Genomic DNA, 16630 nt, shown 5'->3' on the forward strand with positions numbered 1-16630 from the left:
CTGTCGGAGATTTCTGTTGCAATAACCAAAGGCTTTATCAATGCTATAGTTCTATGCAGCTACATTGAGTGTGACCAGGGGCCAGCAGAGCCCTCTGGTCAGTATTTTGCATCTGATAACACTGAATTATATACAACATGATGACTAGTTCACCACCTGCTGAGGCTTAAAGATGGCTGTTTAGATTTCGACTCAAAACATCTCCCCCCCTCCCCACTCCCCCCATCTTCTTCCACCCCAGAATGAGTCACCCCCTTAAAAAAAAACCAACAAAACGAAACAAAACAAAAAAAGGCAAAAAAGAAACAATCTCCACAGTTCCTTTTTGTTAACTCCTTCCCAGCTAGAACTGGCTTAGGGTCACAGGGAGTGCTGCCCAGGATGGTTGTATGTTTGTTTTCATCACTCCTGAGATTGAAGGGAATCTGACACATGCACCAAAAGGCACTTTCAAATATATATATATATATATATATTTTAAAAACAGTGCTTCTGTTCTAAGAAATTCAAGTTAAGACAGAGTGCCTTTCACTCTCTTTAGTCATAAAGCAGGTAAACGAGCAATATCCCAGCTGACATTAAAAAAACAAAAAAAAACCAAAAAGAAACCTGCAGCAGAGACAAGTGTTCATGCGAGACAGCTCAATATTCTAGGAAAAAAAATACAACAGAAAAAAAGGAAAAAAAAAGAAACCTCCTATATCACCACTAAAAATAACAATACAGTCAGCAGGGGATATTAATTAAAAAAGCTGCCACATCTGTACAGTTCTTGCTCCTGCATCGGCTCTTTTCGTTAACGTTGTCTGTGGGTTTGTTGTTTTTGTTTTTGTTTTTTTTTTTGTTTCTTATAATTTTTTTCCTCCTCCTTCTTTTTTTTTAAATTTTTTTTTTGTTTGTTTTATAATAAGATGAGGTCAGTTTAATCTTCCTCTCCTCCCCCGTACATGTCTGCCAGTTTCTTGAAGCGGGGCCCCCAGTCGTTCAGGTAGTCGTAGTCCTGGTCCCCGGAGCTGGAGGAGTTGAGGGAGCTGACGGAGCCTGCGGTGGAGCCGCTGCCCTCGTAGTCAAAGACCAGCAGGGAGTCGTAGGGGGGGGCTGTGGGGTCGTTGTCTGCTGCACGCAGGCCCTGGAGGGGTGAACACATGGTGTTAATGCCCACCGTGGGGTTTGAGGGCTGGGGGGGACGTTTGGGATCCCCGCAGCAAAGCTAAAAAGGGAAAAATGAGTGTCCTGGGGCTTCCCAGATGCACCTCCACGTAGAGAGCTCTCAGCTGCTCCCAGCAGAAAACCCAATGTCCCAGTGTCCCTAAAAAGAGTCGCTATTTCCAATTGTTTATTTCCAATGATCCACTTCTGGATCTGGAAGCTTTCTGTCCTGCCAGTGTGCCCTTGCTGGGGTTGCCTGTTGAGATCTCCATCTTAGCCAATAAAACAAAAACCAGCACCCTTCCTCCACCACCAATATTTAAATTCTGGTGTTCTTCATTCCTTTAGGAAAACAAAATATAAAAAAAAAATCACTCCTGGCAAAATTCTGCAATTAGGACAAACGTGGGGTGTGGAATCCTGGGCAGGGGACTTGGGGAGCATTGCTGCTCCTGTGCAGCGTGGGCAGCAGAGTAGGCAGGCCATGGAAATGGCCTCGGGATATGGAGAAAAAGAATTGCTTTGCTGCAGAGCCCAGCGTCAGGAAAAGCCTCGTGGAATAGCCCTGCAATAAAGCAAATGTTCCACATTCCCACCTTCAGAGGCCCTGACCTCAGTGTGGGGAGATGGAACTGGTTTCAGCAGCAGGGGCGTGTGTGAGGAGAGTGAGTCTTCATGGATGTGTCAAATGTGAGAGAAGGATGGGCAAAGGGACAAAGGAAGAAGGGATTTTAATGATGAAAATGAGAAAAGCACGGCAGGAAATGCATGTAATAATAGAATTAAATGGCTGTAACATTTATTTTTCTGGCTTAGGAAATGGATGGTGTGCTTTGTCTCGGAGGAAATAATGCATTGATTGGTTTGTAACCACTCAATCACTCAAAACTAAAAATGAGATAAGAAATACCAACTGGATAGATATTTACAGGCAGAAAAAGGAGAAGTAATCTAACATAAAATAAAGAAATTCTCTCTGATCTGTGTCTATCTGTGCTGCAAACTCTTTGAGGCTTTACACCAAACAGAGCTTACGAGGAAGGCACAGACTGCTGAAATAATTACAAGTCCAGCAGCCACAAATGGCTCATTCTGCCTGGGTTCTAAAAAGCATGGTGTTTGTGACACCCACAAGACAGAAATCTTGGGCTTTTTGTTGGTTCAATGCCTTCATTAGGCCAAGCCCTGCATCCTTTGCTCAAATCCTTTCCCTGGCTGGCATCAGATTTCTGGCTGAGCAGTAGCACTGCTTGTCCCGTGCAATCAGGGAAACCTGACTTTAGCTGGCTGCTCAAGCTTTGAAGATGTGACACAGGACCTCCTACAGAACATACCTCGTTAATAAAATCACCAATATCCCCGGGATGTGGGATTACTGGTCTTATGGGATACTGTGGCTCAGCACCAATAGGTCTTTCATCCACCCTTCTGACTCCAGGTGTCTTGTTCAGCACGTGATCCATCGTCTCTGGCTGCTGGAGCTGGCTTAAATCGTAATCCTGTGACAAATGGGAAGGCACAGCGTGAAAACCAGAGCTTTTCCTTCAGATCACCTACTCACTCCATGTGCAAACAAGTCAAGGGCTCTAATTCTCTTTCAGCTGAAGTTTGATGGCAAATCTTATCCCTGGGTATGTAGCACCTCCATCTGAATTACAGATGAACCTGACCTCTGAGGAGCTCATAAAATTGACCTCCTAAGAGTGTATCTTATAAGTTAAATTAAGTATTTAAATACTTCCTGAATATTTCACACAGCGTCTAAATATTTGGGATGAAACCCTGGCTTTTGTTTGTGTGTGCAGAGATGTACACGTAACTTTTTTGATAAAATACACAATATAATGTAGAGACACAGAGTTAGTAGACATATTATTGCAATTACATTTCTACAGAAGTAAAAACATTAAAATGTGTATTGCATTTATGCATGTAGACCTTTTCAAAGTAATTATGTTCTTTTTCCTTGTGAAAAATCCCAACAGAATAGGTTTCTATCACGAAATGAGAACCAGGTAATATTTCATTAAAAATATATTCATGTAGGTAATGGTGTTTTGCTGCTTATCCTTTTGCTGTTATTTTTAACGAATCCTTCCTAAAATATTTAAGCCTACTGTGTAGTTGCCTGAAACCAGATACTTCAGCTACTTGGAATGCTTAGAACAGTGCTTTGTTCTACCAGGAAAACTATCCTTGTGCTCAGATGGGGATGATTGAATCTCCAGGAGCAATATTTATAAATAACTTGACAGCAACAGGAAAAAAAAAAAAAAGAAATATTAATTGCAAGGATTTTTCTGTGGAATAAGAACTTTTCAAGGTTTGGGTAAACTCCTGCCTCAGAGTTTTCCATGGCAGGTCTCATCAGGCTCACTTGCTTGCCACCAGGACCTCCATGGCAGGATGTGCTACAGTGGTTTTGGGGGATCCCTAAGCACTGACCTGAAACCATGCAGTCCAATTCAACAAGCAAAAATAAAGCCATTACACAATGTACAGTCACATAATCTGCACGAACATCATATCTGAGAGTGTCCTGGGCTCTTTACTTGTGCTTGGTAGGAGTAAAAAAAACGGTGACTTCAACACGAGTGACCCAACTTTGCTGTTTTAGGTGAGGAATGGGACAGGTAGCAGTGGAGAAGCACATCCCAGGAGTGCAGGCCAGGGAGGTTTTCATGAATATCAGGAAGTTTTCATGCAGTATCAGCACTGGTGTCTGTAGGAAGAGCCACTGGAGGAAAGCTGACGTGTTCAGGCAGCCTGTGGCTCAGGGCTCTGTCATCCAGCACAGCTTTGCCACCGCGCGCTGCGTCGCGAGAGAAAATCCCCAAATCTCTTCAGACATTTCTCACAAACCATGTCCAGAAATTAAAAGAAATTAAAGGCACATTAGAGATGATTAAGTAAATGCAGGGAAAGCCCACAGAAGATCAAGCAAGCCACAGGGGTGGGCAGGGCTGTAGCTGCTGGCTGGTTTTACAAAGATCTCTGGTAAAATGCACAATTTTAATGACTTAAATAACAGAAATATGGTTTGAACATGAGTGTCAATGGAGTCATTTATAGTCCTTCTCCAGGAAGGTGCCTGGAGGGTAGAAAAATCCCTGTGGCACTGGCCTCCTGGCATTGTCCTGCTTGCACAGGAGGGTGTCCCACTAATATCCTGAATGTCCTGGACCTGCTATCCCTCCACCACACCAGGGAAGCCAATAAAACTGCCTGGTCATAAATAAAAGAACACAACCCTTTGCATGTATTTTACTAAAAATAATGTGGTTTCTGCCTTTTATTGAGAGTACAGATTGCACCATGGCCACAGCTCAGGGTCTCCTCTCACCTGATCCTCCTCTCCACCTCCCTCTTCATCATACTTGAGGATGTTGTCCCTGACGTCGTCCTCGGGGTCGATGAGCAGCTGCTTGGTGTGCCGCTCCTTCTCCCGCCGCTTCATCCACACCACGAAGAGCAGGACCATGGCTGCAACGGGGACAAGCTGGGTCAGCTGGCACCTCCTGCAGCACCAGGCCAGGCTCAGGGTGTCCTAACTCCTCACCTACCCCTGCCCACTGCAGGGAACCTCACTGGCTGCTGGCAGGAGGAATAAAATGTTAGCCTATTGTGTGGTCTAGTTTTTAAAGGAGGGATCAGTGAGAGCTGTAAATACTGTGACAGATTCTCACTACAAACATTTCTTTAAGATCCATCACCGATGCTGATTGAGCTGATATTGATCAGGAGTAAAACACACAATCAAAGCAGAAGAAACCAGAAACTGTGAAAAGTGCAGCTCTCTGAAAATATTTGATCTGAATTCCTGAGTTCTTAGGATTAGATTTCCACCTTTATTTTATTCAGGGATATAAAGATGGAGGGAAGAGAGCTGCAGAGAAGGAAACAGGTGCAGATACCCAACATTTGTGCACAAGGGGCTGTTCCAGCAGCCTGTTCAGGTCATGAGCCCTGACTGTGACAGTCTCTGCTGTTTTCTGCAGTTGGCCAGGCAAGACTGATCTGGGGAGGATGCACAACACTGAGTCCTGTAATCCAATTTGGCCTCCCTCATATTCTTCTTTGGTCCATGAGGGAGGCTCTTTAGATTTCTGAGATCAGATTAGCCAGGACATTAGCACGTGCATTTGGCCATCGACTTGGAAAGCAAATCTCAGATCATCTGAAATCCTTTCAGAGAGCAGGGCTAGCTTTGCAGAACGAGGGAGAGCAAATCTGGTAGCACACAGCCAAGCTCCTCAGGCATCAGCATTTGCATGCCAGGCTTGGCTAATCTCTCTCAGCACAGTAACAGCGAGAGATGAGCATTAGAAACTTTTCTCATATTAAACAACTCTACCCACAGGGAACACTGGCTCACTGCTCCACAACCTCACCCTTCAAAGGGACACCCACATCCTAGGGGCTGGCTGTGTGCTCCCTGTGAATTACATATCTGGGATATATCTGTGACTATCTGGGAACTCAAGTCTCCACTGACATAAGGCAGCCAGATCTTGTCTTCTCCAAGAAGGTGTTAATACATTTGTTTTCATTCTTGTACTCAGTAGCTGCAAATAATGCCCTGAAGAATGGAAGTTCAGCCTGGGCAGCTGCTGCAGCCACACCTCCCACTGCCTGCTCTCCTCTCCATTCTCCATGCAAGCCCCACACTGAGCTGCAGTGGTGGCAATTTGCAGAAGGGAGCAATGGATGGACAGTGGAGGTGGGAAAAGTGTCCCAGGTTCATTTCACCTGGATCAACCCTCAACTGTGCCAAACCAACACAGCCAACCAAGCAAACTCAGGCAGGATGTGAGATCCCAAAATTTGGGGGTTTTGGTTGAGACCAGACCCTGGGGACATGGATAGGCTCTCCAACCTGCAGGAGGAGGTGGTTAGGAGCATCCAAATTCTTCTTCCCAGCACCAAAGTGTTTATGCCCAACAGGAATTCAGGGAAGTGAGCGAAGAGGACCGGACAGCTAATTACTGCCATTGTGTGCCAACTGGCACATCCCTGCCTGCCAGCTAACAGAATTGTTTTCAGATAGTTCAGCATGTCTTTAATGCTTATCCCAGATCTATTCAAGAAAGAAAAAAAGAAAAGGAAAGAAAATGTAACTCTCATCTGTAATATAAAACCTCAGCTATTTAGCAGACTATTGAAGTCCTTTTTTCATTGTTCCTTTTCAAGTCTCTCACAACAAGATACCTGACTGGTCCACAAAGACAATATTATAATGGTTACTGAGGTTTATCTTTTTATTTCCCTTTTTTTTTTTAAATGATACTTTTTCATGCACTTGTGGAAAAAATGGTGCCATTAATGCCTTTACAGCTGCCTTGGAAAAAAAACCACCTTCAAAGTGTCAATGGTGGATGTAGTGCACTCTCCTTCCTTTTATTCACTCTGCAGAATGGGAAGTGCTATTACTGCTGTTAGAACCATTTTTGCTCTGCATGTAGTTTTCCTTGAAATCTATTGTCTTCACCCTTCACAATTTTTTACTGCATTGCTCTTCTAAATGTGTTATTTGTGCAGCTAATACATCAGGTAGCAAGAAGAAGAAAAAAAACCCTTTGAGCAAAGGTAAAGGCATAAACTTCCTTCACAGGAGCAATCCTGGATCTGTCCCCTTGTTTCTTCTTCCTTTTAAAGTCATCCAACTTTGACCTGCTGACTCTAAAATGGACAAATAGCACAAGAAAATCCCTCTTCTGCCTTTTTCTAGGCTATTGTTTAGAGGTCATGATATGAAACAGATAGAAAGGAGGCAAAACACTGGAAGGATGTAACTGTAAAACTGCTCATTGCAAATTACATTTTTCATCACTGATACAGTGCTTTGCAGCTCTCCAAGATAAAAAAAAAAGTCAATTAGAATTACAATGAATGTAAAAATAAGCTTTTGTAATAAAACCCGTAATTTAAAATGGGATAATGTATCTGAAAATGGAAAGAGGAATCTCTTAAATCAAATGTCCTTCAGCTGAAGTTAATTTCAGTCAATAGGATTTTCAACCGTTTTAAATTGTATTTTAGGACTGGATTTATACAAGAGCAGCAAAAAGAAGACCTGTGTTTAATCACCTCTGTGTGAGCCCAAACTTTGAGCCCAGGGGCAGCAGCAAACCTGCACAGCAAAAGGAGGTGAGGCTGATGAACACCTTCATCTTCATCGGGGTGTGCGACCATGGTGCCCCAACAACCACCCTGGCTGAAGGGAGCAGCCAAAACTGGGAATGGGGGGCAGGAACTGGGCACCATGGCTGGGCACAGGGATGTTCCATCAGCTGAGCTGGGCTGGGAGAGGAGCAGGGTCTGCACAAACACCCAGCTCCCTCCTCACTCTCCATGCCGATCCAGTAGATCAATTACACACCAACACATTCCCAGCACCAGCCCAGGATGCGGATGGAAGTCCAGGGTGAGCCATTCTCCTAATGTACCATGTCATGTCCCCATGAGGTGACATTTGGAGCATACGTTGCTCTGTCTGTGCTCTGTTAAAACACACTGAGGGTAAATATTAAATGTGATTGAGCACCATAACTCCCATTAGCTTTAATGAGAGTCCCATGGATTCATCCTGTGTTTCTTGATTAATATTTACCTCATTGTTAATTTCAGTGCTTGTTTTTATCTATTCCTACTGTGCCAACTCCTGCTTGAAGTTATAATGATATAATTTTTACTTTTTAGATGTGCACACATGGTTATTGGTAATGCTCATGGAAGCCTGGGACTGACAGCACTCCTGGGCAAAAGGGATAGCTTTGCCTCAAGGAAAGGGATGGCCAGTCCTTCTCTGTGATGTATCCCCAGTCCTCCATCATTTCTGACAAACTGGGAATTCTTCCTCTAAAAACACTCATAATCTCCCCAATCCGAGGTAATTTTAAAAGCAATGGGAATAACTACCATTCTTCTTTTCCTTGGAACAACCAGGAAAACACAGTTATGCATTAGCTCTGCAAGGGACGAGCCCAACTCTCATAACCAGGGTATCTGGTACTGGGAACCAGTATATCCACAGCCAGCCAGACATGAGAGCTGTGGGAGAATCTGACAGAGAAATTTGGAAGAAGCCTTCAACCTTTTCCTGCAAAATGTGGATGATCCTATCACACTCGCTACTTACAAGTTGTTGTCAGGTGTAATAATGTTTGCAAAGCTACTGGAAGTCTTAGAAAGACAGGTCTGACACGGGCAGAGCTCATTTTGCTGATGCTGCAGTGAAGGAGATTTGAATGCAGATATGAACCACCTCCCCAGCCCAAGCTCAGTTGCGCTCTGCATGGAGCTTGAAAAATACAAGCTATAGGAAAGAACAACAGGGAAATATGAAGGAGGGTAGATTTAGAGCAGATTTTGGGAAGAAATTCTTTAGTGTGAGGATGTGGCACAGGTTGCCCAGAGAAGCTGTGGCTGTCCCATCCCTGGAAGTGTCCATGGCCAGGTTGGACAGGGGCTTGGAGCAACCTGGGATAGTGGAAGGTGTCCCTGCCTGTGACAGGAGGGTTGGAACGAGATGAACTTTAAGGTCCCTTCCAACCCCCAGCAACCTGTGTTTTCAGGCCAGGCCCTGTGGTACTCACTCAGCAGGATGATGATGCAGATCAGGATGGCAATGATGGCCCCCGTGCCCAGCCCCGCGGCAGCCACGGCCCCGATGGTGGTGCAGTCGCCGTTCTCGTCACACGGGCACACCTTCACCTTGATGACAGAGGTGTTGTACAAGGGGGGGTTTCCTGAGTCTGTCACAATGATGGGCACGTCGTACACTCCTGCTTCCAGGTACATGATCCGCAAACTGAGCTGGGCGTAGTCCCCTGGAGACCAAGACAGACAGACAGACAGATGACAGGCACTGGTAGAGTCTTGCAGCCACACTTCTGCAGAGTTCTCTGCCAGAGCCCTCTTCTGAGCCCTGCAGAAGAGGCAAGCAACAACACACCTGGGCAGGAAAGCTTCAGGCCTCTGCCCCAACAGTCTGGCCAACAAGCAGCCTGGGCTTTGTTCTGTGTGCTCTCACTGCTGCACTCAACTACCTGCATGCCATTTGCAAATCCACTTGCATGTGTTCAATATGGCATCCAACACAAATGGGAACACATGGATAATGTTTCCTGAGGCTGGGCTGCCCCTGGCCACTTGTGCAGGTTCTGTACTCACTCACACTTCCCCCTGAGGATTTTGGGAACTCACTGATGACAGGCACAGCCAGGTGATCCCGTTATGACTGAGCTCTGAGCTGTGAGGGCACGAGCTGTTGCCCCTGGTCTAGCACCCTCTGCCAGACCTCAGCGAGAGGGACCAGCATTGAAGCCAAAACGAGCCCACAACTCCATGATATTTTCCATCCTCTGCTGAAACTGCCAATAAGCAGAGCAATTAGGGCCATTTGTGGTTGCACACTGCAATATAAAAATCCTTCACATACTGGTAATCTTCACACTTACCTAGCCCTCCTGGTTCCATGGTAAATTAAAAGGCTGCCTTTATGCAATTATGGTCAGAGAAATGAACATTGATCCTGATTGTGGCTTATGACAATTACACTGGAGGAACATAAGGAAGACTGATAATAGCTTTTTTCCCCTTGGCCATTATGGATGATTTATACTCTGTTCACTACTGATAACTGTTCATAATTATGAACTGCATTAAAAAAAGCCAAGTGCCAAGGCTCTTAGAGTTATGCTGCAGGTCTGATACAAATCATTCCTGATTAACTATCTTGTCTATAATGTCAAACGTAATGTGCTTTAAAAAATAAAAATCACATTAAAAAAAGTGGGAAAGTTTTGGATTTGGAAGCCGCGCGTGGGGCTCGTTAGCGAAGCAGAGCCCAGATGAGCTCAGGATTGCCTGCCCCGTTTACCATTGAGCCGTGAGATGGTCCAGTTCTTCCTCACTGCAGAGGGCACACTGGGCAGCTCGAAGACGAAGGGCCCCACGTTGGGGTCGATGTCGGCGTCGGCGGCCGTGATGTTGATGACGTTGAGGTTCGGCTTCTCGCAGATCTGCGCCTCCTTGGGCAGCAGCTCCGGCGCGTTGTCGTTGATGTCGATCAGGTAGATCTGCAGAGTGCCCGTGCCGCTGGCTGGGGGAATTCCTGCACGGCAAACACCCACCTGTGAGCACCACTGGGGAGCAGAGGGATTGGCAAGACCACACACCAGCCCCCTCTCCGCCTTCCAGGGCCAGTAAACCAGGATTTTCACCTTCCCCCCCTGGACCTCATTAGGGACATACTGCACTTCCATGGTCCCTTGCTTCATGTGGTATAAAACTTCCCCAAGCCTCCAAATGTTGCTGTTTTTCACTCCTGCAGAACAGGAGGTTGAGTTCTGCAGATCTGTAGCCTGCAGCAATGCCCCTAGTCAAACTAAAACTGCAAGCAGGTGATGCCAAGCTGCTCCTGCAAATCTTGGTAATGGCTGTTTTAAAGAAGAAAAACCATCAGAAAGAGAGCTGACAAGAGGAAGAAGAGGGCTTGGAGGGGAGAAAAACCTACATATTGTAACCTATTGGTCAGCATTTACTGTAGCACTTGCTGGCCAGTTTTCAGCTTTGCAGACCATTATTCTGCTTCAAAGAAAGCCCAGCTTTAGTGGTGAGAGGTCCCTGCTCAAAGGCCACAGTGTGAGCCACCACCAGACCTGCTGGGTGATGCCACTAACCCCCAGCAGCAGTGTTAGGTCCCACCACACAATTCCCCATCCTCTCCACATCTGTCCCAACCAGCAGGGATGTCCCAGCACAGCAGTCCTGGTCCTCCACCCCTTCTTGATGGAGAGCCACATTTGTCAGATTAATGACTACTCACACAAGGTAGGATCTGCCCTGGTAGGAGAGAACAGCCCTCCCAGAAATGGCACAGTGTTTTTCATTTCTCTCCCCACACATTTATCCGGCAGCTCCGTGTTGGCCTGCCCTCTGCCTGCATGGCTTCAGCAATTCTTTTTAGAGTTTGTATTTTCAGTCCTGGCCTTTCCTCCCAGTGCTAGATACAAAGCTACACAAACGACTTCCCCATCAGGCTTCTGCTTCCACAGACCATCCTTCCCACATTCCTTTCTCCATATCTCAAGGGAGCCTCAAAAATTCTGAAGGAGCCCTGGAAATCCTTTTTTCATGGTTCCCACATAAGCTCTTCAATCATGGACTCTCATCCTTTCATCCTGTAAGCATGGGGTAGGTCTCCCTCTAAAACAATGTCTTTTGATCAGCCTTGAAAGCTTCCAGAGAGGCAGACAGCTCACCAGGATACTGGGGCTGGACATGAAAACTGACTTTTGGGACCAAGCAAAGTGATTTTACTGCTTTCACATTACCCAGAGTATCTTCTGGGATAAAAGCACTGTAACCTCTGAGAAAGACTGAACACAAACCCTCAGTCCTGAGAGGCACTAACTGGCACGTGGCTGAAATAACCTGCAATTGCTGCACGTATAAATGCACTTTTGTTGGGCCATTGAGTATTGTTGGGATCTGAGTCCTGGTATTTTTGTTTCTTTGTGTCCCTGAGTGCAATTCTGGGGCAGTTTTAGGAGAAATGAAAAGTAAACAAAGTTTTAATGGCCATGTCCTACAAACTATGGAACATTTCAAATTATTTCAGCTGTCTTATATGGAGAGAGCAAAGACATAGAGCAGGTACTGATGAGCAATGAAGGATCCTTGGACTTTATCCTCAGGAGATGAGGACTAAAATAGCACCACTGACTCCAGTGGAGAAGCTGGTGTGAGCCCTGAAATTAAGATTGAAATACTAATGACAAAAAGGAAGAAAATGCAACTTATGCATCTACATTTAACTGTTGAATTCTCCATCACAGCCTTTTTCACAGGGTCAGTGTCTGCATTCCCACAGCAAGGTGTAAGCCAAGGTTTTCATGCTCAGCTCTTTGTTTCATGAAACCTGCTGGAATATGACACATTTAAGTTCTCAGCTTCCCTGGGAGATTGGCTGAAATTGGCTGAGGGGTTCATACACTGCCAGGCTCCACTCTTGTGTAGACACAGCGTGATCCAAGGGACTCTCTCCTCCGAAACCAGGTTAAAACCATGCTGTTGATTAGGATTCCCTTTTTGCCCTCCTTACATTGCAGCCAAGACTTTTCTTAAAGACACTATCTCTACACTGGAGCCCAGGGAGAGAAAGAGAGCACGTCCAAGGAATATTGGTTAAACTTCTTTATCATGTACTGAGAACAGCAAAAAGAACTTCAAGGAAAGAAGATGCTGCTGTGTCTTCAAGAAAGAGAGAAAAATCCCCAGCAAAACCCTTGACCCAAAGCTTTTCTTTGATGCTGGAGAACCTGGAACTTGGGAGCAATGTGGTAAGAGTCTATTAGCCTAGATGAAACTTTAGCTGTTATCCTAAGCACTCTAGACAGAATTTTAAATAAGGTGTTGCTTTATGTGCATTTTAATGGCTGCAATATACCAGTGATAGATTATTTTTTCAGAATAAAGAGATTTATCTAGGCCCTCACTTTCTGAGCTGCTGAATGATGGATGTGGAGGTGCTGATGCACTGCTGTATCAGCACCACAGCCAGGGAAAGGGGTTAACTCCACATCACATTGCACCAAGTGCTTGGAATTTGCAAGGTCAGATGGTGAGGATTAGGTTGATAGGTTCAAACCCTACCACTGCATCTGTGAACAGCCCTGGCCTACTCATTTGACCTGTTTTGCCCTGTGGCTTTTGCAGATGAACATCACTGGACCCATTGGAGAATATTCTGAATTTCCCTGTCCTCTGTTGCCTTCATGGAGGGGATCTCAGGATGGGGCTGTGGGGTGTGTCCTACCATTCATGGCAGAAAGAAGGGGCAAAATGCACTTCTTGGTACAGCTCCTCAGCACTGAAACGCCTCCATGAGTTTCCCTCACCCCTGTGACCTGGGATGCAAGGATTGAAGTGATGCATGGAACCCCAGAGGGAGGAAGTTTTCGTTAGCCCTGCAACCACCACCAAATCTGCTCATAATGACCATGGCACCTCCAGCCTGAGGGATCACACAAACACTGCCCTGGAAGCACCTGCAGAGTATGAGCAATATATTGAGGTGCTCACAGCCAGCCTAGACTGAATTGTGCTGCTGAAGAAGGGCTCTGGTTTGAGTGCTCAGCACCCCACAGCAGGAAATGAGGATGGGTGAGGGGGAGGAAGGCCTTCTCCTTGTCCTGGGAAACTCCTGAACCTTTTCCAGATGGAGGAACTGAGGAATGAAATACCAGCATGGCCACATTTGGGTGTGGTTATCAAAACTCATCAGTTCCTCCTAACCAGGATTAGGAAAAGAGAGCAGCAGCACTGGGCTGCCTGCCCTTGAGTGAGGCCAGCACAGCTCTCAGTGCTGACTGGACCAAAAGCACTGAGTGATCTTCAGAGAGAAGAGCAAACAGGACTTCTCCAGGAGATCTAATTGGCCTGAGTGGCGTTGGTAAAAAGCAAAGCAGCACCCAGATGATCTGATGATGGCTGCACATTTCAGGCAGGCAGTGGCCAGAAGGAGCCCAGCTCCAGTGACAGACACACCTTTTATGAAAGCCACCACGGGTTCAACAGATGGGCTTATTTTTAATACCCTCCTGCCATCCCATAAAATTATTTCTGGTTTCCTGATGGAAGGCTTCCTGAATGCTGTGATCAGTGCCTCTGGGAGGATTACCAGGACGGGTGTGCTCGGCAGCCCCTGGAGAGCACATCCCTCTGACACTTTTTTAAGTTCAGGCTACACCGCCACACTGAACTCCCCAAATCAATTTTCCATTTGTCCTCCCTTTCCCTTAATAACACTCCCCGTATACTGTGCACATTTAATTTACTCCAGCAATTTCCCGTCCCACTTTCACATTTTTGACCATAAAAACCTGGGAAAAAGATAACTTATACTGACAACTCTGTCAGGGCATCATTTCTCTTAATGCATCACATTAGAGTCTTATTGAAGCATGAACAATGTGAAGCCTGGGCTCACCGTTGTCAGCCGCCAAGAATGTGGCCTCGTAGACATTATTCTTAATGTAGTCTGACTCTCGATCAAGGACAGCAGCAGTAGTGATCTGACCATTTGTGGCATTAATGTTCAGCCAGTTTGCAGGATCTGACAGCTTAGAGTATCTACAGAGAAAGGAAATAAATACATGGCAGTCTTTTCACTGACATATCCTTAATATTGCTTGAAATACGTTTTTTTCCTGGACTCCTGACCTGTGATTCAAAGGACCTTTGGATAACTGGTTTTGTTGACAAACACAATGCTAATTGAGTATCCGGTTTTTGACCTTTACAATTATTCAATTTTTCAATTACTTTAGTTTTAAAGGTTCTTCTTTCCACTAAGTGCCACTTACATGCCAGTTTCCTGCTGCTAGGAGAGGGCATTTCCTGAGGTCTCTGCAGCTGAGCAGAAATGGGTCTGCAAAGACCATTGCATTTGTATGCCTAAATTAGAGGATGGATTCCTGCTTTCTCCTGCTCCCAACCTTGCCCTTCTGAAACCAGCTTTTTAAAGTCAAAGATATTCCTGTTTTCTCTCCACCACTAATAACCAACAGTTTGGGAATACAACACTGTCAGTCACCTCCCAACGACTCAGTCAATTCACAGCTGTTTTCTATTTGTGTCCCATGAAACCAGCTGAGAACATGGGGCTTTTTTTGGGCAAACTCTTCCTGTGTTCTCCAGATCAGTGTTTTCAGTTCATGCTTCTTACTTGCTTGTTTTCTTGCTTTTCTGCCTACCAGTTTCGTACTGTTTGAAGTGAGATGGACCATAACTATCCAACTGGAAGCTAATAAATGGTCAGACTATAAATTACTGAAATAAGCAAACAGAAGCTGAGCTTATTTCATGGGTAACTCAGACCTGCTGATAGTTTTATATAATTTGTCATTAGATATGCAGGTGAGAGCATTACTGGCTTCTGGTGAATATCCCTTTCCAGAACTGGGCTGTTTGAAGCAGAAACTCAAAGGGAAACCTGAGCTGAGTCAATCCATGTGAAGAGAAAAGCAACACACAGCTGCACAAACTCCTGCCAAAGGAAAGAATTACATTTCATGGAGCTAGACTCTTTGGGATGTTTTCATTTCAATATCACTGGTGTGAGGCTCCTGCCCTTTCTCTGCTAAATGACCAGGGATCCAGTTTCAAAGCTGGCTTTGTGAATGTGTCTGTGGCTAATGAGGATAACCTGAGGTGTGACACTGCCCATGCCAAGCTGTGCATTACTGGAGATGCTCCTGCTTCCTCATATTCTATTTGTAAAAACTCTATTTCATCAAAGACTATTTAGAGACTGGAATCTGTATGCAAGGCTCTAGCAGCAGGATCAGCTCTTATCATGGATCTGTAGGTTTAGCCTTTTGGGTATCTTTTTTCCTAACTCACCAATGCCAACGGTGAAGTAAAAAATAAAATATCTTTTTTACATCTCACAAAGACAGGACCCCAAAACCACCCCACTGGTTCCTGCAGAGCCTGGGCATTGGCTGTCCTGATGCAAAGGGAGAGAGACTGCACTGGGGTTTGGAAATGAGGAGCTGTGGATGCACAAAATGCATGTCCTGGAAGCCCTAGAAAGAAACAATGCAAGTAACTGGCTGCTCATACCCACAGAAAACTTTACAAGACCCTACACATGCCCTGTGCAATGACAGGAACAGCAGGTGCTCGTTTGGATTACAGATCACCCCCCTCCAGGTTAGAGGGAGTACTCAATCACAAATGAGTTGTTCTCTCCTCTGAATACCAGCCTTGGTACAGACATCAGGGAAATAAAGACCCTTCAAAGGCCAATATTTCAAAAAGAACATAAGAAAAATGGGCTTGTTAGTTAGGATGGTCTCTTTCCTCCAAAGTCACAATCCCTGTCTAAAGACAACAAGATGAGGCAGTGAATAAACTACCATTTTCTAGACCCGACAGCTCTGTGCCAGGTGAAATATTTCAAACTCTTCCTGACACAAAATGTCACAACTGATGCAAGTTTAAGTGGCCTCACCCGTGGTCATGTCGTATACTCGGGTTTTGACAAAAATACCACAGCTCTTACAGACTGGGAGCAAAAAAGAAAACAATTTCTGTGGAGGTGTAAGTATCCAAGATCAGGAAATGCATTTCCTGTCTGCACAGAGGGAGCTGAAATAGTTGTGAAAGTGTCACAAGGACCCATTCTCACCTACACTTTCCTGCCAATTATTTCCTGCTGGGAAGGTGTGCGAGCTGGGGTCCTGGACCCTGGATTCAGTCCCTGCTCTGCCCAGGTGGGACAAAACAGAGTGAGTGACACCCTCCTGCTCACAGCACGAATTAAAAGTGATCTTAAGCTGCTTGGATAGAAACCTGACTTTTACAAGGTTAAAATTTTGCCACCTGAATCCCATTCATAGGGAAAGCAGCTAAGGGAGGTTATGTTAGGCAGGTGCTCTGAAGAAAAAGGGATGTTTGGAACAAATTGCAC

At 45.4% G+C, this 16630-nt stretch overlaps 1 protein-coding gene across 1 annotated transcript in view; it reads right to left on the reverse strand.

Annotated features, from left to right (window-relative positions):
- Positions 1–443: 443 nt before the first annotated feature.
- The window catches only part of CDH4 (cadherin 4), a 418520-nt gene continuing 402333 nt past the window's right edge, over positions 444–16630 (reverse strand). The window contains exons 11-16 of the mRNA XM_036395496.2: positions 14144–14286; positions 10031–10264; positions 8745–8978; positions 4493–4632; positions 2484–2648; positions 444–1129 (exon numbers count right to left, since the gene is read on the reverse strand). Coding sequence (XP_036251389.1) covers positions 923–1129; positions 2484–2648; positions 4493–4632; positions 8745–8978; positions 10031–10264; positions 14144–14286 — 1123 coding nt within the window. The 3' untranslated portion in view covers positions 444–922. The remainder of the gene's footprint in view (positions 1130–2483; positions 2649–4492; positions 4633–8744; positions 8979–10030; positions 10265–14143; positions 14287–16630) is intronic.

The sequence above is a fragment of the Molothrus ater genome, chromosome 17 (genome assembly GCF_012460135.2).
Source record: "Molothrus ater isolate BHLD 08-10-18 breed brown headed cowbird chromosome 17, BPBGC_Mater_1.1, whole genome shotgun sequence".
Taxonomy (NCBI): Eukaryota; Metazoa; Chordata; class Aves; order Passeriformes; family Icteridae; genus Molothrus; species Molothrus ater.